The sequence below is a fragment of the Lolium rigidum genome, chromosome 4, assembly GCF_022539505.1.
Source record: "Lolium rigidum isolate FL_2022 chromosome 4, APGP_CSIRO_Lrig_0.1, whole genome shotgun sequence".
Classification (NCBI taxonomy): Eukaryota; Viridiplantae; Streptophyta; class Magnoliopsida; order Poales; family Poaceae; genus Lolium; species Lolium rigidum.
In genome coordinates, this window is record NC_061511.1 from 96,084,385 (window position 1) to 96,111,091 (window position 26,707).

The window sequence follows — 26,707 nt, forward strand, 5'->3', positions numbered from 1 at the left end:
AGGGCACTGGGGTGGCGGTAGGAGGCGGATGTATGGGTGTAGTAGGAGCGGTGTAGTGGTGAGGAAACCTAGCGGGGTGAGCTATGGGATGATGTAGGGTAGGCGATGGGTCAATGGGAGTTTGGGAGGGTGTCCGTGTGGAGAAAGGGAAGATATGCTCGGAAAAAGTAACGTGCCGAGAGATGTGGACGCGGCCGGAGACGAGATCCGAGCAGCGATAACCCTTGTGTTCATCGTAGTATCCTAGAAAGACACGAGGAATGGAGCGAGGTGATAGTTTGTTGGTGGAGATGGCGGCAGTGTTTGGAAAACAAAGACAGCCAAAGAAGCGAAGTTCAGAGTAGTTGGGATGACTAAGGTAAAGAGAGTAGAATGGTGTAGAGTTTGGGTTGGACTTGTGAGGCCGGATGTTAAGTAAGTAGGTGGCCGTGCGTAAGGCTTCGGCCCAAAATTTTGGTGGCATTGAGGAGTGGATTAAAAGGGTGCGAATGATGTCGTTTATTGTGCGAAGCGAGCGTTCCGCCTTGCCGTTTTGAGGTGAAGTGTATGGGCATGAAAATCGGAGAAGAATGCCATGTTGAAGAAAGAAGTTTCGGTTTTGAAAGTTATCAAATTCTTTGCCGTTGTCACATTGGATAAGTTTAATGGGAAGAAAGAAGTGTGTGGCGACATAGTTGTGAAACTTAAGGAAAATGGTGTGTACGTCTGATTTGTTGCGTAAAGGAAAAGTCCAGACAAAGTGTGTGAAATCGTCTAGAACGACTAGATAATATTTAAAGCCAGAGACACTAGTATGGGGAGATGTCCATAAATCGCAGTGCAAAAGTTCAAAAGGAAAGGTACTAACAGATAGTAGAGGAACTAAAGGGCAAGCGAACATGTTTTCCTTGCCGACAAGAGGGACACATGGAGGTATTATGACTATCCTTATTACAATTTATTGAAAATTCGCTAAGTATAGAAGACAAGGTAGCGTTGTGGGGGTGGCCGAGACGGTGATGCCAGAGGTCGACGGACGCCGCCATGGAGGTGGGTGGGTCGTGGGTGGCGGCGCCATGGAGAGTGTAGAGGTCGCCGGAGCTATTGAACCGAGCGATCTCCGCTTTGGTCCGGTAGTCCTTCACGGATAAACCAAACGGATCAAATTCCATAGAAACAAGATTGTCACGGGTGAACCGACGAACAGAAATTAAGTTTTTGATTAGCGCGGGTGCAATAAGGACATCACGTAGGAGGAGTTGTTTGGTGGGTGTAGGTATGGTGGTTTGGCCGGTGCAATATATAGGTATAGTAGTGCCGTTTCCTAGGATTATGGATGAAAGTGGTGTGGTGGAAAAATTTGACAGCATATTACTAGAAGCAGACATGTGACTAGAAGCACCGGAATCGAAAATCCAGTCCATACCCGAGTTTCCCTGGGCAGCGAAGTTGTTCATGGCCTGCAAGAACGCAGATTGGTCCCAGCTCGGTGAAGGAGCGGAGGTCGGTTGATGCAGCGGTGCGGTTGGAGCAGGCGGCATGAGGACGAGCGAAGGCTGAAACATCCGGGGGTGCTGATATGGCATGTATGGCATCCCCCGTCGTAGTAGGCCGGGGCGGCGTGGTAGGCGTTCGGCGGGCGCGCTGGCCGAGGAGTCCAGGGGAACCAGTGTGGGGGCGAAGACCCGGCGCCCGAGCACCCGTGTAAGCCGGAGGAGCGCCGATCGGAGAGGGGGCCGCCCGGGGCATGGACCAAGCCTGAACCATGCCGGTCCGGGGATCATGAGGAGGGCGCCGGGTAGGCGGCGCGGCGAGGTGCCGGCGCAGGCGTCGGTGCCGCCGTGGCGGGCGCCAAGCGGGAGGAGCGGCAGGCGCCGGCGCGGGCATCGAGGCGGGCCGGTGGAGTGGCGGATCGCGGCGGCCAGTACATCGGATTCTTGCCCTTGTAGTTGGGGCCGGGACGCCAGCCAGGAGGAGGCTGCCCGGCGGAGGCTGGAAATGGTACCGGGGGTCCTGCCGCGGCAGTGGGCTGGCTCGTCGGGCCTGCCGGTGCAGGAGTAGGCAGCAGGGGCGGCCGGGTGGAGGCGGCGAAGACGTGGGGCCGCGCCTCCCGCCGTGTGCGGTCATCATCGGCGTTCTGCAGCAGGGACCGGATCTCCGCGAAGGAAGGGCGAGGCCGCATGAAGGGAATCATGGCCGCTTGAGTCTTGAACCGGTCGCTGAGCCCTTGGAGAAGGATGTTGATAAGCTGGAGATCAGGCATAGGATCGCCTAGTTCGCGGAGCTCATCCGCCATCGTCTGGATGCGCTGACGGTAGACGCCGAGCGAGGAGTCCCCCGAGGGGTGTTGCGGATCGCGGAGTGGAGGTTGTTGATCCGGGCGTCGGCGTTGTCCCGGAAGAGCCGGCGCAGGGATGCCCGCAGGGCGGCGGCGGTGGCGGCCTCACGGAAAACGAGATTGAAAATCTCCGTGGACACTCGTGTGTAGATCCATTGGATGATGGCGAGATCATCTGTGATCCAGCGAGCGTCGTCAGGACGAGGGGCGGCGTCGGCGGCGACGTGGTGACGGAGGTTGCAGCGCCCGAGGTGAACCTCAAAGAGGTGGCGCCAATGGTAGTAGTTGTGTTGGGCAAGATCTAAAGTAATAGGTATGAAGGGGGTGACATCGTCTATGGTGTCTGTGTAGGAGAGAGGAGTAGCCGTGGGAGGGGTAGAAGAGGCCGAGGCCTCGGCGGCGGCGGCGGCCTTGGCGTGCTGGTCGAAGTAACCAGGCGGCGGCGGCTTAGACGGCGGCGCCATAGGTCAGGATCGATTAGTCTGATACCATTAAGTTTGTATTATGTCTCACAAATTGATACAAAACTGTTTGGGGTACAAGGGATATAAATAGTAGAGCCAACCGACTAAGCCTAAAACCCTAGCTTGCGTTACAAGTCTAGCTTAACCGAAACATATAATCTAACAGTAACATGTTTCAGACTACAGTGGTTGAGCTTTGCCTTAAGCCCACTAGACTGAGAAACAAGTCTAGTATTGGCCATGTTTACTCGTTGATTAGTTTCAACGAATACTAGGTTTTTTATATTGCAAATATCGACATGACACCACATGTATCTAGTTCATATTGTTTTATTGGGAAACGGATGTAGTAGGCCTAGGGAAAAAAGGATTGTAAATGTCTAATGTTCGAATCAACCACAATAGAACAACTCCCTTGCTTTGCAATTGTGTTGACAAACCGTTCGGGATCACCATGTCTAATTACAGTTGATCGGGCAAATACTACTTGCGCTGATAACCCAACTTTTTTTTTGCTAACAAACCTCTAGGGTTACAAGCTTGGGAAATGAAATGGGAAAACACATAATGACACGCTGCATGGACTTGACGACTTGTCCTACCTGAACAAACACTTTTAAAATTCAGAAGAGGTAATTTTGTTCGCAAGTTTCACTAAATAGGGTATGTTGGATGAATTACTGCTAAATGGGGTAGGATTGTCGCAAGTGCACAATACAGAATAAAAAGAATACAATTTACTCTAATTTTTAATACCACATAAAAGAAAAAAAACATAAAGACACAAACAAAAGTACTGCGGACTTGTCCCACCAAGATCTTTAGTTGCAGGAAGAGGGAGCCTTGTCTTCTGTTGCACCGGAGCGATCGCGACCGTGTCCACGCCAACAAACCTCCACCGCACCAAGACTGCAACTCAAGGGGGAACTCAGCGACGGGCCGGCCACCTGGCAGAGCTTGAGGAACCAAAGGAGGGGGGGTCTTGCGGCGACGCCTCCAAGAAGGTGAATGGCGCAAGAGTGCGTCATCGTCGTCGGCAGAGAAGGACCTGCAAAGTTTTCACCCAGACCCGAGAACCACCACCCATGGAGCTCAGGCTAGGTCCAGACCAAACACACAACATCATCCCCCGGCATTGGGATAGGCACACCGGCAAGAGCTGCGACCAGACGCCGACCTAGCAAAGCCCCCCAAGGCGCTAGGAAGGAGATCAGCTACCGCAGCAAACCGTGTAAAAGCAGCCAGGCCGACGTTGTGAGAGGGCTCACCATCGAGAGGTCACACGGTGTTCCACAAGGCACTACCAGAGAAGCTTACACGAAGCGAGGCCTCCAAGAGGAGCAGATTGAGGCGGAGGGATGGAATCCATCATTTCGAACAGGAGGGCCATCATCGGGACGCCTTCAACAAGGGAACGACACCCGCAGGTGACGCCGTCGCCGGCACAGGCCAGAGCCAAGCGCAGCTTTCGCCGAGGTCCAAACCTGGATAGAAAATCCGGACGTCGTCGCGAGGATGTAGAGCGAACAAGGCGGAGATCACTGCCGCGCCTCTAACCTAAGTCGCACTATGAGCAAGCCCCAACTCGACTCATCCGCAGGAAACACGTGCTGGCTGGCGGAGGGTTCGGCCAGACCCTGCTCTAGGCGTCCAAGACCCTAGATTGGCGGCACCACGAAGTCCACCATCCCCAGCGCGGGAGCACACCTACACAAGCACGACCAAATTGGTCGGAGGGAGAACAGACCGCAGCCGCCGGAGAAGCTGCAGTACTGAGCCAGCCCAAGGACCACGTCCCAGGTGGCTAGCAAGGACGTCGCCCCAACGACTCCAGAACGTGGGGACGTCGCCCCAACGACACCCCACCGCCGGGAGCTCAACCGAGCTCCGACAAGCCCGAACGGGCGGATCGCGAAAACCAGCGCTGCCGGTCCAATCCGAGCACGACCACCAGCCGCGACGGAAGGTAGCAGAGGAGGTCCTGCGTGCAGCGCACGAGCAGAAGACCACCCAAAACGGCCAGGCCCGCCAGACCCAGATCTAGGCCCGCGGGCCCAGATCGGCCGCCGCCACCAGGAACAGCACAGCGTCGGCTGACGGAGGCGAAGGGCACCACCGCCGCGAGCGCACGCCTCGCCGCCAACCATGATGGATCCACGCTGGCCTGGGCCGGAGCCGGCGTCCTCCAACGCCGCTCGGTCGGACCCGCCTCGTCGGGCCTCCCGGACGCACGGGAGAGAGGAACCGCCGCCGCCAGACCGCCGGGCTTTGCCCGGCGGCTCCCGCCGGCGGCGGCGGGGGGGAGGAGCGAGGAGGGTGGGGAGAGGGTGGGGAGGGCGGGGACGCCCCGGTCGCCCACGGGAGCGGGGACCCTATGATGCCTATCATAGTTGCACATATAAACCTACACAAAGCATTCAGGAGGATACATAAATGGTCTTCCAGCTCCAAACAGTACCTATTTTTCAACTAAAACACATAATTGTCATGAAGAATGCTGGAAAATGCCAGGACATATGGACAATACACATCTCAACAACGAATTAAAAAAAATCACATTCCTATCTTTTTTCCGAATTTTCGCATTCCTATTATTTTCACTGCTTACGTAACAAAAAGACAAATAACCTGAGAAGTCATCAATACACACACGGAGACGGAGGGAGCATTATTACTAGTATATACTATGTACCATTCACTATCAAATTTGTCAACTTCCCTTCCTGTCTTCTAGAGCCACGAGTTGGAGTTGGAGTATATGTTTTGTCAACGTTGCCATTTTTTTTTAAAGAAGTTACATCGGTATACCGCGTATTACCGCCCGGTTAGAATGCATTATCATCGGTGCCAGCGTGCTGCTTGACCAGGTTTTTGTTTTGTGTTTGTTAGAGCTGGCTTGACCAGGTTGAGGGGCCGCGTGACCAGTCAACTATATGAAAGGGTTCCTGATTACAGCGTTCCGAGAACGTAACCCACTAACCCCTACGATTGTCATTATGGTTATTTGGTTAAGCATACTTTTCAACATGGATAATGAATGTCGTGTATAATTATTGTATTATTAGTACAGGCATTATCAGCTTCGTGTACTTGGCAGTATGTTGCAAATAAAATACCAGGAAAATCGCTGGGTCGAATGGGTTCAGATCATCTGACGTCCAGTGGTCGTGGATAGTACTTGTTATTTTGTTAACCACCAGCGTAGTCATGCTCGCCGACTTGCTCGACAGGCAGGTGCAGTTAAAATACTAATACGGGCTCCATACAAGGAGGAAGAGAGTGTCAAACAAACCTAACCACCACAAAACAAGTACTCCCAAGGAGGAAGATTCCAGGGATTTGACCAGGTAAAACGGGAGCAAAAAAGGCGCAGGAAGCAGCAAGCACGCGTCGCCTACTATAACTTGATTTGATCTCCGACACGGTTCTCTACATTTCAGCATTGGCGAGCTCCGCGTCTTGCTGCCCTTCTTCCTCCAGCTCGGAAAAGCTTCTTCCTGGTTGCAGCAGTCCACCTCCGTCCGCCGCACCGCTTTCCAGGAGCAGAGCAGCAGAGGAATCGAAGCACATCTGTCACCGGGACCAGAAAAGGACCGGTCTTCTGCAGTTTTTGGTTGCCGGCAGGGCAGGGGATGGCCGCTAAGAGGCGGCTCTTCTTCTTGCTGCTCGTCTTGTGCCTCTTCGCCGGGTCGAGGATCGCCGCCGCCGCCACCAACCCACAGGATGGTATGCTACAGCTAGGCTTTTTAATCGACTTCTGTTCTTCTTGGTTCTTGTGGTTTTGTGGGGGCAGTAAGCAGTTCATTTGCAGCAGCTAGCTTGTGGCTTAATTTTAGCTCTTCGTGGTGTCTAATTGCGGCGAAAATATTTTGGAATCTAGCTTAATTGGTTGAGTATAATAGTTTACTTTTGGCACCATCTGGTCTCCGGGTGGACTAGGGATTAGAAATCTTGTAGTTTCAGGGTTTCAGGTTTTTGCTGCTGGAATCATTTGCCCAAGAGATTGTTGTGGTACTTCTCTTGGATCCTGTTGGTGAAGAAATCTATCTGCTAGTAGCAAATTTACCCAGGACATCACCAGAGTCTTAGCTGAAACAGTATCCAGAAGTTGGTCGTAAAGTTGGTTTGACAAGTTGTGTCTCCCTCCTCCCTTTTGCAGCGGCTGCTCTAAAATCCTTGAAGAAGAAATGGTCAAATATGCCTAGAAGCTGGACAAAGAAATCATCTAATGATCCTTGCGGTGACAAATGGGATGGAATTATTTGCAATGGCAACTCTAGGGTTATATCACTGTGAGTAGAATTGATCTCAGCATTTGCTAGGACCTGTCCAAGATTCTGTCTGATTTTGGTTTCCTCTAACTCTCTTCTATCTCGCAGAAACCTATTTGGTATGAACTTGAAAGGCACCCTGAGCGACGACATAGGAAGCCTGACCGAGCTCACGATCTTGTGAGTGCTTCTGTTGTGTGCTCTGTTTTTTTGGCTACGAACTATTCTCAATAAAAATGGCTGTGCACATCTACTGGTGCACTGATGCAGACACGGTGTGTCAACCCTTCTTTTAAAAACAAATCATACGCTTTCCTAGCTTGTGGCAGAGAATTTTCTGTCTTCAGAGCATTGAAAATTAGCTCTATGGACAATCCTATGCGTTTACCTGTTTTGTGTTTGTGCAATAAAGTAATACTAGGACACTTAATCACTTGCCGTGAATGAACTGCAGGGATCTATCCTCGAATAAAGATCTAGGCGGCCCACTTACACCTGCTATTGGGAAGTTGATTCAGCTTACACACTTGTAAGTTGCAGTAGACCTATGAACTATGTAATCTTTTGTTTCCACCTCCGTTGCTGACTTATCATCTTCCTTCGTAACTTGAATGATGTTGTAGAGTATTAATAGGTTGCAGTTTCAGCGGAACTGTTCCAAATGAACTAGGCAACCTGGCACAACTCGAATTCTTGTAAGATTCTTGTTGTTCGTTTCAACAATTCATAGGTATGTTTGTAAGAACTATCTGTCTATTGGATCTCACTCGATGTCCTTCTACAGCGCTCTGAACTCAAACCAATTCACGGGTAGCATCCCACCCTCATTGGGCAAGCTCTCGAAGGTTACATGGCTAGACCTAGCTAATAACAGTTTGACCGGACGCCTACCAAACTCCAGGGACAATGGAACTGGATTGGACCAGCTTCTTAAAGCGGAACACTTGTAAGCGTCAGAAGTAACATTTAGCTTCTTGTTAATCATATTTAACATCTGGTTATCACTCATTCCATTGTCGTTTTGGCCCTTTGTAGCCATCTTAACCAAAATTTGCTAGAGGGTCATATCCCAGAGAATATGTTCAACTCAAACATGAGACTCAAGCATATGTAAGTTCAAATAGTTAAGCCTTGTCTCTAGCATCATTTGCACTGTAACATGTCTGACTACGATTTGTTGCGTCTAGACTTCTGGACAGGAACAGGTTTAGTGGAAATATTCCAGCATCCATTGGGGTAATCCCAACACTTGAAGTACTGTAAGTGTTCAGACAACTAGCTCTAGAATTATTTTGGGGCATTAGGGTTTCTCTCAGTCTATCCCAAGCTGATTATTTTGATGTGATTTTGGAAACACAGCCGTCTAAACGACAATAACTTCACGGGCCAAGTTCCGGCTATGCAAATGCTGACTAAGCTCCATGTTCTGTAAGTTGTTGTACCCACCACTCCAAAATCTTATTAGATGGTGCTCTCGCAAAGATACTTATTTTAATGAGATAAGCACTAATGTGTCACTTGTATTTTTTTTTTTTTTTTGAAAACTCAGAATGCTGTCAAATAACAAGCTGGGTGGACCAATGCCAAATTTGACTGCTATGGATGGTCTTGAAAATGTGTAAGAACTTAGTACAATCTTAATCAGCATTCTTTACAAACTTTCACTCAGTATCACTAACAAGTGATATGGCACTATATGCACAGGGATCTAAGCAACAACAGCTTCACACCTTCTGGTGTTCCAAGTTGGTTTACAGGATTGAAGGGTTTAATGACACTGTAAGTTGCAGTGCTATCTGAATTCAGTACTTAAGAGGAAGTTTAAGAGCAGAAATGACATAAAAACTCTTTTGTTTTGTCGTATAGTACAATGCAGTCAGTTGGGATTTCTGGGAAACTGCCACAGGAGCTTTTCAGCCGGACTAATTTGCAACATGTGTAAGACAATGCAACAACCGTAAAACCTCTACCTTGTGCAGTATGGTTTCAAAATCTACTAACTAGTCAAACATACTGCAGAATATTGAGTCATAATCAACTGAATGGTACGCTTGACATGGGCAATAACATCAGCAAAGATCTAGACCTTGTTGACATCCGGAACAACAGCATTTCCTCTGTTACAGTGTACGGCACCCTCAACTACACAAATCTCAAGTGAGTATCACTGATCGTTTCAAGAATTTTTTTTTTTTGACAAGGCGATGCCTACCATTCACTTCAAACTCTTACTCTCTAATTTCATCTTGCTGCTCTGCTGTTGCCAGGCTTGAAGGAAACCCACTCTGCAGTGACTCTCTTCTGTCAAGCACGACGCTCTGCACGGACCAGCTAACTGAACCTCCAACTGTGTATCCTACCTTTAATGTCCAGTGTGAAAATCCATTTGAGGAAACCATAGAATTCAGATCTCCTTCCTTTGGCAACGTCAACAAGTACATTGGTGAACTGCACCAAAACCTCTCGGATACACTGAAAAAATGTACCCCGAACAACCTAGGCTTAGTACCTGACACCGGCAATGCGTACCTAAAGGTGCAATTTAAGGCTTGCCCAGTAGGTCGGAAGAGGTTCACTTACTCCCAGGTGTTGAACTGCTTCAATCTGACACTTCAGACTTACAAGCCACCAGAGAATTTTGGACCTTACTATGTGGACGCACGTCCTTATCTGTTCCACGACAAAGGTAACTAGTAGATAATTGATCCAGCCCTTCATGTGATGTTTTCTATGCTGCCAAACGGATACCATGGCTGATATTGTGGGTGGTGATGATGCAGTTTCTCGAGCAATTTTGATTGGTGTTGTGACCGGCTCTGTTTTTTTGGTGGTCGGGCTCGCGTTCATTGGGGCTTACGCTGTGCGTCAAAGGAAACGGGCTCGGAAGCTTGTTACCCTCAGCGATCCTTTTGGTACTGCACTGTACCTCATAGATAAGATTCCAGGGTTAACTTCCTTTTCTGCTCTGCCCCACCCCCTGCGCAAAAAAAAAACTTACTTTTCTGCCTTTTGATCTTTATTTTCAGCTTCATGGGGATCAACAACAGAAGATATTGGTGAAGCGCCAAAACTCAAGAGCGCTAGGGTGTTTACACTGGAAGAGCTCAAGATGAGCACAAATGACTTCCGAGAAATCAATGCAATTGGAGCAGGAGGCTACGGAACGGTAAGCAAACAACCCTTTGGAGAAATTAAAGGTTTTATCATATTTGGGACAGGTCTATAAGTGTTCTGTTCTGACCGAATCCAGGTGTACCGAGGAAAACTGATGGATGGCCAGATCATAGCCATCAAGAGGTCCAAGCAAGGGTCCATGCAGGGTGGGCTTGAGTTCAAGACAGAAATCGAGCTCCTTTCGAGGGTGCATCACAAGAACTTGGTCGGGCTAGTTGGTTTCTGCTTCGAGAAGGGTGAAAGGATGCTTGTTTATGAGTTCATTTCCAATGGAACTCTAAGCGAGTCACTATATGGTACGTTAACATGTTCTTCCATCTCATTATCACAATTAAACTTCGAGTTACACAAGACTGATCATGATGTGTCACTGTAGGTATTAAAGGGGTACAGTTGGATTGGAGTTCCAGACTTAAGATAGCCCTGGATTCAGCTAGAGGGCTAGCTTACCTCCATGACCATGCCAATCCTCCAATCATCCACAGGGATGTGAAGTCCACCAACATTCTCCTCGATGCGAAGATGACCGCAAAGGTGGCAGACTTTGGTCTCTCGTTGTTGGTATCAGACAGCGAGGAAGGCGAGCTCTGCACAAACGTCAAGGGAACACTGGTAGGCTTGCACTTCTGTATGGCACTGCAGAGCATGCTTATCATTTCCATCCTAAGCTTTAAAACACTTGTAATGCAGGGGTACCTAGACCCAGAGTACTACATGACACAGCAACTGACGGCGAAGAGCGATGTGTACAGCTTCGGTGTGGTACTACTGGAGCTAATAGTGGCCAAGCCGCCTATATACGAGAAGAAGTACATTGTCCGCGAGGTGAAGACGGCATTAGACATGGAAGACAGCATGTACTGTGGGCTGAAGGATGTGATGGACCCAGTTCTTCTCAAACTGGGAGGGCTCCAGGGCTTCCCAAGGTTCTTGAAGATGGCACTACAGTGCGTGGAAGAGGTGGGACCTGACCGCCCGTCGATGAACAACATCGTGAGGGAGATCGAGATGATAATGCAAGACCACGGGATCACGCCAGGTTCAGTATCGACAAGCTCTTCTTTCAGTGTAGACTCGACGGCAAAGAAGTTTGTGCCGAGGTTCCCGTACTCCAGCACATCGACGTCGTCCACGACCTTTGAGATGGACAGCAGGGCCTTTGAGTACAGTGGGGGGTTCCCTTCTCAGGGAAGCTTGCAGAACAACAGGAACACATAGGAATGAGAACTCCTACAGGATGCAAGGCTTGTAGGCTTTAGCAGAGTTTCACATTGTACAAACTGTGAAAGAGGCATACTTATAGGTATATTTATAGGATTCAGGAATGCACTCAAGGTGCACTGTACAGAGTTCTTGAAATTAACAAAAAAAATTGGTATAAGAGAATAGCTGCTACATTTGTAGTGTTAAAATATACAAATACTACGTTCGGACTTCTTAGATGAGCTGGGCTAGTGCATCAATTCAATATGTTGCTCCTGTATTTTTTTTCTTTCCGGAATGGGGAGTGAAGACTCACCTGCCGATTGCACCTAATATCTGTATCCTCTCGCTCCAATGAATAGCTAACGGTATGGCATGCATAAAAGAGCAAGATTTTGCATTTGCTCTTCGTGTCCTTAATAGCGAAACTTATTAACTCAGGGCTCATTTGATGCCATCGCACTAATTCCTGAATAGACCCCACGTTAATGTCAGGAAAAGCTGCAAAGAAGAGAAAGAGAGAGAAGACGGAGAAAAGGATAGAAGAGAGGTCGATCACGTCAGTACTCTTCCAGGATAGTCAATGAGAGGAAGGGGGTGGAGGAAGGGCTCGAAGCAGCGGTAGTAGCTGAGTGCCGTGCTTTCGACATCACTGATTAGTTCTTGAGTGTGCAAATCCTCTTGCGCAATCAGCCCTCTAGGCGCGAGGCCGCTTGGGTCAACCACTTCGTTTCTTTGTCCTTCCGCACTTTGATCTTGCGCCGAACACCACAGAATAGACAACCGATCTACACTGGCCCGAACAAGGAGAATTGGTTATTTACCCAAAACTTCACCATCCTTGATCATCTAGCCATCTATCTGCACTAAGGGCATCTTCAGCTGCGCGATGCATTTTAGCATCCGGAAATATCCGCGCGCGTCCGTTTGCATCGGCCGAAATGGTCAAAATCGACCGCGCGTCCGTTTGCGTCGGGGTGGCTCCAGCGGCACGACGCATTTGCCGAATCATTTTTTTTAACATGAAAACATGATTTACATAGTTGAACACATGAAAATAAACCCTAAACGTGTGCGCCTACTAATGCTCGTCGTTGCTGTCGAGCACGATGAGCTCCGGTACCGTCCACGGCCAGTTGAAAACCGGGGGAGCGTGCGCCGGGCGCGCCGGTGGTGCTGGAGGTGGAGGCGCCCAGGGCTCTGGCTGTGGCAGCGGTGGAGGCGCTCAGGGATGCGGCTGTGGCGGCAATGGAGGCGCCCAGGGATGCGTGAAAGGACACGGATGTCGCCTAGAGGGGGGGTGAATAGGCGATTTAAAAACTTTTACGAGATGGGCTTAACAAATGCGGAATAAAACTAGCGTTTACTTTGTCAAGCCCAAAGCCTATATACTATGGTTCACCTATGTGCAACAACAACTTATTCTAAGCAAAGGTTCACCAAAGTGCACCAACAACTTATGCTAAACAATACAAGCAAGTATGTGATAGCAAGATATATATAGCTTCAAGCACGATGGCTATCACAAGGTAAAGTGCATAAGTAAAGAGATCGGGTATAGAGATAACCGAGGCACGCGGGAGACGATGATTTATCCCGGAGTTCACACTCTTGCGAGTGCTAATCTCCGGTGGAGAGGTGCGGTTGCTTAGTGCTCCCGAACGCCACAAGAGGCTCACCTTGAGGTGTGGTTGCTCGATGCACACCAACGCCACAAAGGCCTCACCCCAAGATGCGGTACTCACACCACACACCGAACGCCACGAAGGCGCCTCACCTAAATCTCCGGTGACCCTCGCCACAAAGGCCTAGGTCACGGTTCCACTAAGGGATTTCCTTCGAGGCGGAAACCGGGCCTTACACAAAGGTTGGGGCACACATCCACAACTTAATTGGAGGCTCCCAACAAATCGCTACAAAGGCGTAGAATCCGTCTAGGGTTCCAAGAACCCAAGAGTAACAACCTTCTTGCTTTCACCACCACGAATCACCATGGAGAACTCAAACCGATGCACCAAATGCAATGGCAAGAACACCACAAAGATGCTCAAGTCCTTCTCTCTCAAATTCCAACAAAGCTACAAAAGCTATTGGGGGAATAAGAGAGGAAGAACAAAGAGGAGAACACAAAATTCTCCAAGATCTAGATCCCAAAGATTCACTCACAAAGAGGTGATTTGGTTTGGTCAAAGTGTGGATCTAGATCCCCTCAATCTTTCTCTCAAATAGATGCAAGAATCATTGGTTGGGGAAAGAGAGATCAAGCTCACAAAAAGTCAACAACAATGGTGATGAGCTTGAGAGAGAGGAGGAAGAAGAAAGAGCAAGAGATAAAAAAAACAAGAGAGAGAGGGGGCATAAAAGGAGGCCCCAAAATCTGCCCGTTGGAGGCCGGTGCGCGCGTGGGAGGGGGAGGCCGGAGGTACCGGCCAGGTAGGGCCGGTACTACCGGCCATGGTCGAGCAGCGCTGGCCAGGAGAGGCCCGGGGCGCGCGGGCCGGGAGGGAGGCCGGAGCCTCCGGCCGGGTACCGGCCAAGGTACCGCCGGGGCTCCAACCTCCCTGGCACATGTACTGAGCCACAAATGGCTCCCCGGTACCACGGGCGGTACCTAGCCCGGAGGCTCCGGCCATGGTGAGGCCGGTGGTACCGCCCGTGCCTCCGGCGGCTGCCCCTCCTCCCCTTTTTCCTTTCTTTTTACTTTTCTTTCTTTTAAACCCAAATAGAAGACAAACTTCAAAAGATAATATCTAGAGTTTGGAAACTCCGATCAAGACGAAACCAATTTTGTTGGAAAGAGGACAACAAGAGCTACCCAACAAAAAGTGAAAATATGGAAACTAGTTGGGGGTGATTTTATATTATTTTTAGAGGTGCAACACCTCAACATGAGAAACCGAGAAAATCACCAAACTCGAAAACGCAACAAGTGATTTATGCGAAATCTGTTTTCGATGAATTAGAGCTTGTCATGAGAATAAGCACAAGCTCTAAAATATCACATGGATAAGATCCAAGTAACAACCAAGAAAGATGATGCAAGGATGCAAAGGTTTGAGCTCGCTCCGAATGATACGATCGAGTTACTCACTCGAGAGCCCTCTTGATAGTACGGCAACTAATCTATAAACCGGTCTCCAACTACACTATGAGACCGGTGAGAAAGAAACCCTATCAAGAGCAAACCTTAACCTTGCGCATTCCACTTGAGCTTGATGATGACGGTCTTGACCGCAACAAGATGGAACGCCTTTCTTGATTGTGCTAGCTTGATGAAGTCATGCGAAATGCTCCCCCATACTCCACTATGAGAGAGCTTCTTCTTCGGGGCATATTCACATATCCATGATCACCAAACGAATGGCAAGCCCCAAGCATATGATCTCTTCGAGTTGGCTCATCTTGAACTTGCGCTTCATTTCTTCATTCTTCATCATGTTGATGTCTTGAAGTAACTCGAGGGCTCACTTCATCTTCATCTTCAAGACATACTTGACACTTGATATCCTTCATCAATTTCTTCTTATTGCAACCTTGAAGCCAACATATGGTTCAAGCATTGCCTATGGACAACACCTATAAACATAACTCAATGCAAACATTAGTCCATAGGGATTGTCATTAATTACCAAAACCACACATGGGGGCTCCATGCACTTTCAATGCGGCTGTGGCGGCAGAGCCCAGGGGTTGTACGGCGGCGGTTGTGGCGCGACCGAGTCCTGTAGAACCAGTCGAAGGGCTTCATCCTCCGACAGGCCCGGCGGCATAAAGCCGGTGGCGTAGTGGGGCAGCGGCGGCTGCACAGGTGGATCGTTCTCGGAGACGAGGATGCCGAGCTTCGCCATCTTGTCGCCCGTCATGTTCTCGGGGAACTCAAATTTGCGGCCCTCCGCCATGGTCTGCTGCCATTCGTGGAAGACGACCGCGACGTTGTCATCGATGTCGTCCTTGACCTCCTCGTTATGGTACGCCAGCGCCTCGATGTAGTCGTCGTCGTCGTCGTAGTCGCTGTCGTGGTCGTGGTCGTCGTGGTACTGCGCACGCGTCAATGCCTGGTCACGACGCGTCGGCGCCTGCTGTCTTCGTGGACGAGTCGGCGGTGGACAGTCGAAGGGAAAATCCCTGTCGCCCATGAAGCCCGCCCTCCTCCTCCGATCCCTCTCGGTCGAGAGATAGGTACGCCAACTTTCAGAGTCGATGGCGTACGCCGGATCGGCGCGGAGGTCCGGCGGCAGGTACCGCCTCCTTCGCCGGATCTCCGCGGTCCGATCTGGCTCGCGCGCAGGGACGGGAGGGACGGGCCGCCAGCCGCCAGGCAATTGCACGCCCGACTAGGCCTCGCATGGCGTCCAGTTCCCGTGCATCAGCCTCCCCAGCGTGACGGGCAGCGGCACCCTCTGCGTCTGCTCCCCCTTCTTGGTGCTGCTGCCGGACGCCTCGAAGTCGTTCTTCTTCTTCCCCATGGCGCTGCGGCGGTGGTGGTGCGAGTGGAGGTGTGGGCGAAGGAGGAACGGGCCGGTGGACTTTTAAGGCCCGCCGCGCGGGGGATACGATGTCATTGAAGGCGGCGCAGAAGCCCAGCCGCCGCCCACCAGTACGCGCGCGAGAACGGGCAGCCACGCCATTGATGGCGAAGGCCGCGGCGCGTACGCGCGGCGCCGACCGCGGAAAAGCGATGGCTACCGAAGCGATGCCCTCGATGCGATGCAGGCTTGCTGCCAGGCGGGCCCAGTGGAGACGCGAGCGAACACTTTGCGCGTCCGCGCAGCGTCCGTATGCGCCAGGTTTGCGTCTCCGCGGACGGCCTGGTCGCGCCGTTGGAGATGGTGCCAGACGCATTTTCGGTCACGGCGGACCGCAAACGGGCGGAGATGGTGCCAGACGCATTTTCGGTCACGGTGGACCGCAAACGGTCGCTTGTGTCGCGCCGTTGGAGATGCCCTAACGCGGTTTATTCTTTCGCTCATGGTCTTTACCTTCCTAGCGCTTGCAAGCAAGCACCTTGATCTGTACTTCTTTATGCCCTCATAATCCTCGTTTCCCGCTTACCCAGCTCGCCTCTCCGCTCAAGGGTCAGCAGGGCTCTACCTACCAAACGAACAATCTACAGATGCCAGAGGTAGAGGAGGAGCTGGTAGCGCGGGGACGTATCAGGTGGAAACAGCCAGATTCTGCAAATCTGAAAATTTCCATGAGAGCCGTTGGATTGCGTGCGAATGGCTAGATGTTTTGCGCCTTCTCCGCACCGTGCATTTTGTACAAGCACCCCTCGTCCACTTGAGTCCACACCCTTTACTCCTTTAGCCATGTTCTACTACAGAAGCACACTGTATGGATGATATCTTCTTGGCCAGGACCTTTCCCCTAGCGCCTGAACAGTTGCCCCCGCCGGATCTGGTAGGTGCCGTCCTCCCCTCCACTGGTCGCTCCTTGTCCAGCAACTCCATTGGATCAACTCTAGCTGCTTATAGCGGTGGCGGCGCAGATCCGAATTTGACAATTTACTTGCTCCCATGGAGTGTTGTCTCATGTGTGTGGCCAGTCGCCCCGAGTTCCACATGCCATGATTTTTCTTCTCCTCAGATCTAGGTGTATGCAAATAGCCGCAGTGTGTAGGCCTAGTTTTTCGTGTAATCTTGAATTCTTCATGGAGTTATGTTCGATCTAGATACTGAATGTTCTTGGTGAGGCTTTTCGCTGTTGATCTGAATATCTTTTTCAAATGCAAGAAATTAGTTCTGGAACCGGAATGGTAGTACCACAGTATATTAAAGATTCGTTGTTCTGGAGGTTTTAATTGGTGCAGATTTGTGATTCCGATCCAAAATTTATTTTCTCATTAAGGTTTGAAATTTCGTCTGCATAAAGAACTCTCCGTTCTTGAGTATTTTTCTCGTCATGGGAACTCTGAACAGCACCAAGGAGGATAATTCCGAGGATGGAGATCTCAGGAGGGGTTCTGTGCAAATTAGTTGCAGCACCACGGGCGTTCTTTTTGTAAAGTTTGCATGCCAGACGTGGAAGGTGGCTTGCAGGGATCCCAGCCATCGCTACAAGATCTGGCGGCCAGTATACAAAATTTGCAGATTTGCAGAATCTGAACGTTTTCACCTGATATGTTCCCCTGGTAGCGCCATGCACCCTTATAGCAACTGCAATCAACTCTTAAATCTACCACGGTGATCTGCCGCAGCAACTCAGCATCGAAAGCTGCATCGATGATCGGTTCGTCTGAACCTTCCTGCGATTGCTACTGAGAGTGGTGCTGGATTTTCATAAAAAGACAGTCTGGGAAAATATGAGTCCATCATCTGCACACAAAAGAATGCCTCCACACAAAGATACATATTTTGCGCTCACACACCACTGAAGCTAGGTGTAACGTGTTATCGCTGGGACTACACAGTTAGAATTGCCGCTTCGCAGTCGGCAAAAGAATAAGGTTACAACATTTTGCAAGGGCTTTAGATGCATCTGCGTGGCTACTCCGACACAGGCCTTAGCTCTTGCAGCTTTACATTAAGTCTGACTCTATCAGGGTTCAGCGACAGGCTCCACAGGGTCGATGACCGGGGGTACTGCGTCCACCTTGTACCTGAGAGTCTGTCATGGGCAAATGAAACGGACGATCATCAGAACAGAAGGGCTACACAATATCTTCCAATGTCACATGACTTGACCGGTTCCGTTTCTGGTTTACCCACATATTTTCCTTTTAACTATGTTTGCAATTCCTTTCCTTTTGTGTGTGTGCTACCTAAACAATCTTTATGGAGTACCAATGATTTAGGGTTTGCTACCAAACAGTTGGCAGAAACAGGGTTATAACATCACCTTTCATGACAGGTTCCAGCAATAATCCGAAAAACTGAACCTCGTTCCGTTTAGTGCCAATCATGAATCCATGATACTATAAACAATGCCAGTGGTTTTAGTACTAGTTATTACAAAGGAATATATGTTAGCCTTACACATTTTTTTAGTCTAGACAGAAATTCTAGTAATCTTGCAAATGACAGCTGAGATGCTTGCTAATCGGGCACAAGAATAACAGTTTTTCCATGAAAATATAGAAAACAAAAATGGCTTAAAGACATAAAGTCACTGAAATAAACTGTACATGCCGAAGACCAGGATTGCTCGCTTATTGTATAACTTCTACAAATTGCAAAAATACATGCAGGATATGCTCCATTAAATACCTTTCTGAAGAATGTTGAATATGAGTTGTCCCATACAAGCTTGTATGATCCAGCAAAAACAGTGCAAAAGTTACCCTGTGCAGGACAAACAAAATGTTAACCATTCAAAGAGCACATGGGGATTGTACTCTTACATCATACAGCTGCTAAAGGTAAAGCAACCACTCTTATCTACTGTTTTTGTGCAGGGTGTGCTTAAATCATTGTTCCCTAGTCACCCGACTGGGATTTTACGTCTTTTTTTTCTGAAACGGGGGCAAAAGCTTTGCCCCAATCTATTAATTGAGAGTTTTGACAAGAAAGTAAATGCAGTTATTACAAAAGCCTACTCTCCTGGCATCATTTCCCCGAAATGCTTCGCACTCGCGGTTGTACATCTAATACTACCTCCATCCCAAGGCTTAAGGCTTATATTTTTTTGAAAAGTCAAACGAAGTAAAGTTTGACCAATTTTTAGAAGAATCTATGAACAAATATGATATTTTGTAGATACCATATGAAAATATATTTCATTATCTATCTAATGATATTGATTTTGTACTTTTCATGTTAATAATTTTTGATAAAAACTTGGTCAAACTTGACATAGTTTGACTTTCTGAAAAAAAAATATAGGCCTTAAGCTTTGGGATGGAGGTAGTAACTTGTTAACAAAACCAATGTTTGTAAGCTCTGAAATGTCATTGTCAGTGAGTAGCAAAGCAGATGACCTTAACTATAATATAATGATGTTGGGTAGAGGTCTAAATTTGGGTTTGTTGGGTAGCAGTACTCATATCAGCTGTGGTGCTTAACTGCACAGATTTCTGATTGCCTGATGAGGAACCAAAGGACTAGAGCGATTAAGGTGGGTTTTGCACTTCCGATTGGGAGTTACAGTTACATGAATGATACAAATGGCCAACAGACCATGCAGCCCTTTGGCTGCAGTCCATGTTACATTACGGCTGCAGAGTATCTACCTACTGGATAAAAATTGTGGTGCCAACTGCCAAGAAAGCAAGAACATTTCTGTTCCTCCTGTCAGGAAGCTTGACCCTCAGAATCCATTGTGATCGTAAGTCGAACACTTGATAGTAATGTAACTCGTTTCAAATCAAAACAATTGACTGGACCTGAAAAGTAGAATATTCTGAAGCAAACAGAGAATAAGCAATAAAAGTGAGCTCACCTGGTCAGCTTCATAACGTCGGTAGGGAAGAATTAACTGCAAAAATACATACAAATTCATTTGAGAAAACAATGAACACAGATAGATGTTGAAATTAATTTATGGATCGTTGTACATATTGTTTTTTACAGGATCATGCAGACATATCTGACAAAGAAAATACTGGTTTTATAAATCAGTGGCAACCTGTTGATTGCTAGGTAAAAAAAAAAAATGTACTTACGTATGATTTTCTATATTTATCAGTGCAAATAATAAAAGGAATGCACAAACATTTCATACTATAATGTTCTGCACAGTTCAGATATGAGTTTTCTTATATTTGTCTTCCATCATTTTTTCTGGTTTGGTCAGATTCCTGTGCTACATGGACAAACTTCATTAGTTCATGCCCATATACACGGAAAAGATGATTCGACGAAGGAAGCAGTAAGAGGTGTTCTCCAAGGGAAAATTTTGCCATCAGATAGTGCAATAAAGAAACACTCAAGACACAACAGAACTAAGTGTTCTTAAGAAAGTCACAGCACTTCCATCAAGGCAGATTAGGAAAGCAGCTGGCAGCATGTAACAGGGTAAACCTTCTCTTTTTGGTCCAAACATCTGGACCATAGCCAGTAACTAGTAAAACAGCTGTTTTAGTCTGCCTTTGAGTTGACATAATTCTATTATTGTCACCATGGTTTCATTTTGTTTTTATTTTCTTCAATCTCAAGTAACAATTTCCATCTATCTATAGATATTCCATAACGTATCTGTCATAGGAAAATCTGGTTCTTGCTACAGTTGTGAATGTTGTGTAAATTTTGCAATAATGGAGTGATATTGTCATATAACTAGCCAACTAGGTAAGATTTCCAAATAACAACTGCCAGCTGATTGAATAAATCTAATGGATTTGAGGTACAGTTTTGCCAGTCACAGAACAGGTTACCGCCAAAAGGCTAACAATCAGCACTAATCAGCTCTGCAATCCAAGCACCAAACAAACCATAATAGCTACTGTAGTCATGTTACTACCAAATTAATTAACATCAATATCCACAAATGATAAACTATACTAGAGAAGGCATGTGTAGGATATTTCAGTTCCTTTTATGAACAGATATAGTCGCACTGCCAGAAAATAAATGAACTTACAGTTTTCTCCCCTGATGGGCTTATGTACTCCACATGAAAGCCAATATCCTGTCCAGATCAAATATTTAAGTTAAAGCTATAAAAAAAATCCAATAATGAATAATTTCAAGAGACGAATGTAAAACATCAAACTGCTGCAGTCTCGGTGGAGGTGACACCATAATATCCTACTAATTCATTTTTGTAGTACAACTATTAAGTTTGGAATGAATAGAAATACAAGAAACTCTCCCAGAATGCCAGAACAGATAATACTTAAAATTATTTAACTTTTTCTTGCTTATTAGGACTACGGGATGAGTTGTTCCTATTGGGGAGGACCAAACCGATTTAAACATGTATTGTCGCAAGTGCTACAGGAAGGGAAATTGTTGATGTACAAGTACAATGAGTAGTTCCTATTTGGACAGGATGAAGATGACTTGATCATACACAATTACAATTTCCTCGATCCTAAATATCACTCTTTTAGGGTCTAAGGGAGAATTATCATTATTTTAGAGTTGAGCTATTCAGCTGTTCTAGGATAAGGCACTTCTTTTTCTTACAACTAATTTTTCCCTTCAAAGTATCATGCCTGTTAGAATGGAACTGTACATTGAACTGTTCAAATGTGAAACATGTATTGATTTCGTTACATAACATTAAGTAAAACATATACACCTATGATAATAGATTAAAATTGTGCGTCATATGTTGAAGGAAAGTGCACCGGTCCATTGGGAGGCAGCACACAAGGAGCGGGAACCACCCCATAAAGGCAGAATGCATGCAAATCTCCGCAGTTGGGTTGGTTAGATGAATATACTCATACCTGGATACTCGATACAATTTTAATTGATTGGTTACAATATACTATACAAATAAGTTTCATACATTCTCAAAAAAAAAGTTTCATACCAATGCATTAAATTAAATAATAGAATAAGAAAGTCCCCAGTACCCAAATTCATGATCAGCTAAGCTATTGCAAACATGCAGAAGTAGAATCATTGATCGGCACAGCTAAACTCAACTCCAGCTATCGTAGAAAAAATTATGTCCACTCTGAAATAAAAAGGAGAAACTACCTGTATACCTAAGCAAAAAAATGAATATACACAACAGAAAGTGGAGTCCTGTGTTTTTTCAGAACAGAGATTCGACATAGTACCAGTAACGTGCTGAGGGCCCCTTGTGGCAAAGAGAAATCCCATGCAATATATGAGTTGACAGCCTCAACATTTAAAATAACCTGCAGAATATGACAGACAGAACATAAGCATCTTGACACCCCAAAAGCCATAAAAAAAATAAGCTTATAGAAGTTGCAGATTACTACTTGAATACAAAGATACTACAGATGGAATTGCACTTTGTAGGATTTATCAATGAATCGATAAAATAGTTCTGTCCATAAAGATCAGTACCTCATGTGTCTTTCCAGCTGGAATAATAGTTTCTCGGTACTCATCGCTGTTCCTACAAGAATAAGTGTGAAAATAAGTTAATATTTCAGTTATTCATACCTTTTAGAGACTTCCTCTGTGTTTTGTAGTAAGCTAAGTGCTAACTACCTAATGCAAAATGCATCGTCAAACTTGTACTGAAAGGAAATAATACCTTGAATCAGCACCTGCATCCTCAGCAGATATGAAAAATGGGGCATTCACAAAAACCTCCCTGCAGTGGTATCTCTCAGCAGTTAACAGAGGATCAAGACTCAAAATAGAAGTAATCAATTTCTACACAATGTATATTAGGTGTAGGATATAGTCAGGCATGGTAAATCTGCATCACAAGATCATCATCTAGCTGCCTACAGTGAAGATTATACTTCGACATGTTACTTATAGGCTTCATTTAGTTATACTCAAGATGCCACTGCCATTTCCCGAAATATGTAGTCACCACATAGCTCCAATGAAGTAGGACTGACAACCAAGATGTTAGAAATATTACGATTATGGCTTAACAAATGATCAACTCGTGTTTCTCCTCAAAATGGCATACAGCTAAAAGTTAAACAACGCCTCAAACTGTAATGCTTATAGCCAAGGGAATTATATCATGTAACCCGTAAGAATAAGATTGCAAAACACTATGCATCTTCTTTGAATCTAAGCATTGCACTCAATGATATGTGAACAGATGATGATCGCAGGTTAAATATTATAAACGTGTATGTTGAGCGCTAGTCTGGGAATAGCAACAGCCAAATATTATAGATAAAGCTTAATAAATATTAGATAATGTTGATGATGAAATGTAGTTACCCGATGAACACAGTGAACTTGCCAAATTCCTCAGTGTAAAAAACCACAGCCTGCTGCAACGCAGCGATGTCATCTTTCTCTCTGTTAATTTCAAATAGAGGTCAAAGGAGGGTCATGACGAAGATGCAAACAGAGCTAGTAGGAAAATGCAGATTCTTTAAGAAGCTCGCTCACATTTTCATCTGTCCATATCGTGCCAAAGAGAGATGTAGATACAACCGAATTGCAAGCACCAGTTTTGTGAGTGTGTATAGTGCTGGCCCATAACGTTCTCGTTGCACTTCCATAGGTCTGAAGACAAAATTAAATTGAAAGAAAGGGAATCTAAATCATCAGTTTGAGTCCTTTCTTCCATATACACGGGACTGCATGCTAATTTCTGTTTGATAAAAAAGAATTACATACCCATTAGCATCATTTATTTGTCGAATGAAATCCAATAAAACCTGCACGTACAAGAAACTGGGTATTATACTATGTCAATCATTTAATATTGCATTTCAAAAGGAGTAATACATACTTAAGGAAGATTCAACAATTTAATATTTTGATAATAATGTGCCAATATCAGATGGAATTTCAAAGAAGTTTTTAGTAACCCAGTTTAACCACAAATATATAATATTGATGTTCTTGAACAGCATCATCATCATCAATATGGTGAATGTGATTCCAACAATTTAGCTAACCTGTTGAACGCCAACCAAGTACCTAATGTGTGTCTTATATACACCTGATGCAGAACCAAGCTGCTCATTTAATATTGCATTTCAAAAGGAGTAATACATATTTAAGGAACATTCAACAATTTATATTTTGAGAATGATATGTCAATATCGGTGGGATTCCAAAGAAGTTTTTAGTAATCCAGTTTAACCACAAATATATAATATTGATGTTCTTGAACAACATCATTATCATCAATATGGTGAATGTGATTCCAACAATTTAGCTTACCTGTGGAACACCAACCAAGTACCTAACAAGTGTCTTATATACACCTGATGCAGAACCAAGTTGCGCTAATTGCACCCGCCTACAGAACACATAATGGAAAAAAGATTACAAATTTATTGATAATAATGAATATGTATTGACTCATAACTGAAAGGAGAAGAACCTATCCATTTGCTGTTTCCACAGCAATGCGTATCGATCGCGAATGCTTCCACCAGCACTAACTACAGCATCAACCTCCGCTTGCTTATTCCTCTCGGAGCGTTCTCGCTGTTGCCTGATCAGTGTACCCCGGAAGTCTTGTGGCATGTATGTCATAACTGCAACGTAAGTGCATGTCAAATACTAAATGATTCGGTATCAAAATGATGAAAGAAATACTGGTTTGCTATATAAATTTCAGTTGCAGACATCAATACTGCAAAAATGACTGGAAAGCCACATGGTAGCGATATAACACTGAGCATATCATAGTAGGCTATTCCTTCTGAAAAGGATCATAGTAAGCTAGTATGTGGGACTGTGGAATTCACAACTGAGAAAATCTCATAAAACAGTATAGCACTGATGTTATCAACCAGGTAAATTACCATGGAAGGAGATTCAGGTGCCGCCCATAATATTTTTAAGACAATCAGTACAAATTATCAGGTGCTCAATATACAAGATTCACTTGCTTAGTCATGAGAAATGATTCATCAATCGGCAATTGTATTTTTCCCCTATATTTATGAATATATCAGTATAAACAGAAAAAAGGAAGGAGAGAGAGAATGTCAACCTGTATTGAAAACATTATCAGCATTTTTTAACTGAAACTGTTCTAACTTCTTCAACGTATCCTTCAATTTAATTTCAACATCGTCAAGTACAGAAGCTATATCAGCGTCTTCTGGTGTGGACTTCTGTTGAAGCTGTTGCGTGCACATGCCAAATGTTAACTTCAAAATTGGAGGGAAGAATCCATCCTCACAGCAAGATCCAGAGCTAAACTTACTGCAACAGGACGGAGAGATTTATTAAGCAAAAATAGAATCTCTTCCATTTGTTCTCTGTTCTTCCACATGTTCTCATCCATTTTAGGGGCAGGTACACCACTTGCTTCTTGTTCCAGCAGCTCCTCATCTTGGACATGCAAAACAGATCAAATTATCATGTCAGATCAATGCTTGCTTCAGAAAGATCACCATGTATTTAAAGCTCCAGCATTTGAAAAGCCAGAAAAGCATTGTTTAGTGCCCAAACGAAAAGCTAATTCCTTTCTTAGATGCGCCGTACACGAGAAATTCGGGGCCCAGTGTGAAATCAAAACATAGCCTCAGACGAGAAAATTATTAAACTTTTTTATTTATTTATCATGGTAGTACAATTTTTTCAAAATCATGTCCTGTCACAGCCTTTATAATGTGAGCACCCACCATACAAGTACAAGGGATTTTTTACTTTATATATATTTCCATGATTTATTTTTGTTGTCTGCCTTAACTAAAATTATCAAGTGCGGGTTTGTAGCATGGTTTTTTAAGGTGTCGCCTTTAGGGGCACTTAGGCGGTAAGGGGCCCTGGCAGCACCTTGGAAATTTGCCTGCTTTAGGAACTAAGGCGCCTGCTCAGGCGTTAGAGCAGGGATAGAATGCCTTAGGACGCCATACAGCATTGAAAACGATGGTTTGTAGTGTCCCTTAAGTGGCGCACTGTTTCATTTCGTGATCCGTCAGTATCAGTTTGGTTGGATAGTGTCATGATATATCAATCAAATCCTGCTGACAGTTTAATAAGCTTCTAAGACTAAAATCTGAAGTTATCAGTAATTTAGAGGCATTCAGCAACTCATAGCAGCTAACAGCACTCGTTGGCTATGGACCAAAATTCTGCGTAATCAGAGAGAAAAAGAACCGAACTACTAGTACAATGTCCTGATTAGCATAGCATACCCCGCAGTCAGACCCAGTCATTGTCCAGTCAATAACTGATTTTGACTGTTGACCCGACCTGATCCCGCAAAGGTAGGTACACATCGCAAGAAGAAGCGACATCAAATTTGTAGCATGGCCCCGAGCAGCGAACAGTCCCGATTCCAGCGTTTTGGCGTCGTGGTGAGATCAAAGGTAGCATCGGCAGGGTCGAGAAGCTAGCGGATCACAGAGAGATAGCGGCGAGGGCACTCACCGGGGGAGAGGGGAGCGACGGCGGCGAGGTCGGCGGAGAGCGCGCGGAGGCGCGCGGCGAGGGCGGTGACGGCGTCGGGTAGCGGGGCCAGCGGGTACTTGTCGTAGTAGCGCGCGAGGAAGTCCCGCGTGATGGGCACCAGGCCCTCCGTCGCCATCTCCGGCGGAGCGGGGCTGGGGGCAGCGGCGGGGAGGAGCTCGCCGGCGGCGGGCGGAGGTAACGTGGGGGGAGACCGGGAGAGGAAGGACAGGGAGGGGAGGCACGTGAAATGGACGTGCGGTTGGTGCGGTCACCGGCCGGTGGGGTTTAGATAGAGAGAAGAGAGAGGTTGGTGGTCGCAACAGCCGGTGGTTGCTGCCTTCACGCCAGCGGAGACTCGGG

At 46.5% G+C, this 26,707-nt stretch overlaps 2 protein-coding genes across 2 annotated transcripts; one reads left to right on the forward strand and one right to left on the reverse strand.

Annotated features, from left to right (window-relative positions):
• Positions 1-6,052: 6,052 nt before the first annotated feature.
• Positions 6,053-11,654, forward strand: LOC124649783 (leucine-rich repeat receptor protein kinase HPCA1-like). Its single transcript, XM_047189355.1, has 20 exons — positions 6,053-6,128; positions 6,222-6,507; positions 6,941-7,073; positions 7,161-7,232; positions 7,507-7,581; positions 7,676-7,747; positions 7,837-7,998; positions 8,088-8,162; positions 8,240-8,311; positions 8,412-8,480; positions 8,602-8,670; positions 8,757-8,831; positions 8,919-8,990; positions 9,072-9,209; positions 9,320-9,738; positions 9,833-9,964; positions 10,079-10,218; positions 10,303-10,522; positions 10,603-10,838; positions 10,917-11,654. The coding sequence occupies exons 2-20, from the start codon at positions 6,414-6,416 to the stop codon at positions 11,442-11,444; spliced, it is 2,853 nt and encodes a 950-aa protein (XP_047045311.1). The 5' UTR covers positions 6,053-6,128; positions 6,222-6,413; the 3' UTR covers positions 11,445-11,654.
• Positions 11,655-17,721: 6,067 nt separating this feature from the next.
• LOC124649784 lies at positions 17,722-26,493 on the reverse strand. Its single transcript, XM_047189356.1, has 15 exons — positions 26,327-26,493; positions 25,155-25,282; positions 24,939-25,071; positions 24,321-24,477; positions 24,158-24,236; positions 23,606-23,646; positions 23,375-23,491; positions 23,201-23,281; positions 22,548-22,607; positions 22,355-22,406; positions 22,099-22,179; positions 20,946-20,993; positions 19,806-19,841; positions 18,635-18,709; positions 17,722-18,035 (listed from the first exon to the last, which is right to left on the reverse strand). Exons 1-15 carry the CDS (start codon positions 26,481-26,483, stop codon positions 17,967-17,969), a joined length of 1,314 nt encoding a protein of 437 aa, XP_047045312.1. The 5' UTR covers positions 26,484-26,493; the 3' UTR covers positions 17,722-17,966.
• Between the last annotated feature and the right edge of the window lie 214 nt (positions 26,494-26,707).

Coding starts and splice junctions, on each gene's coding strand:
- LOC124649784 (XM_047189356.1), bottom strand. CDS start 26,483: ATGGCGACGGAGGGCCTGGTGCCCATCACGCGGGACTTCCTCGCGCGC. Junction 22,407..22,547: donor GATGCAGGTGCTGATTCAAG/GTATTATTTCCT, acceptor TTATTCTTGTAG/GAACAGCGATGAGTACCGAG. Junction 18,036..18,634: donor ATTCAACATTCTTCAGAAAG/GTATTTAATGGA, acceptor TGCCCATGACAG/ACTCTCAGGTACAAGGTGGA.
- LOC124649783 (XM_047189355.1), top strand. CDS start 6,414: ATGGCCGCTAAGAGGCGGCTCTTCTTCTTGCTGCTCGTCTTGTGCCTC. Junction 9,965..10,078: donor TACCCTCAGCGATCCTTTTG/GTACTGCACTGT, acceptor CTTTATTTTCAG/CTTCATGGGGATCAACAACA. Junction 10,523..10,602: donor TCTAAGCGAGTCACTATATG/GTACGTTAACAT, acceptor GTGTCACTGTAG/GTATTAAAGGGGTACAGTTG.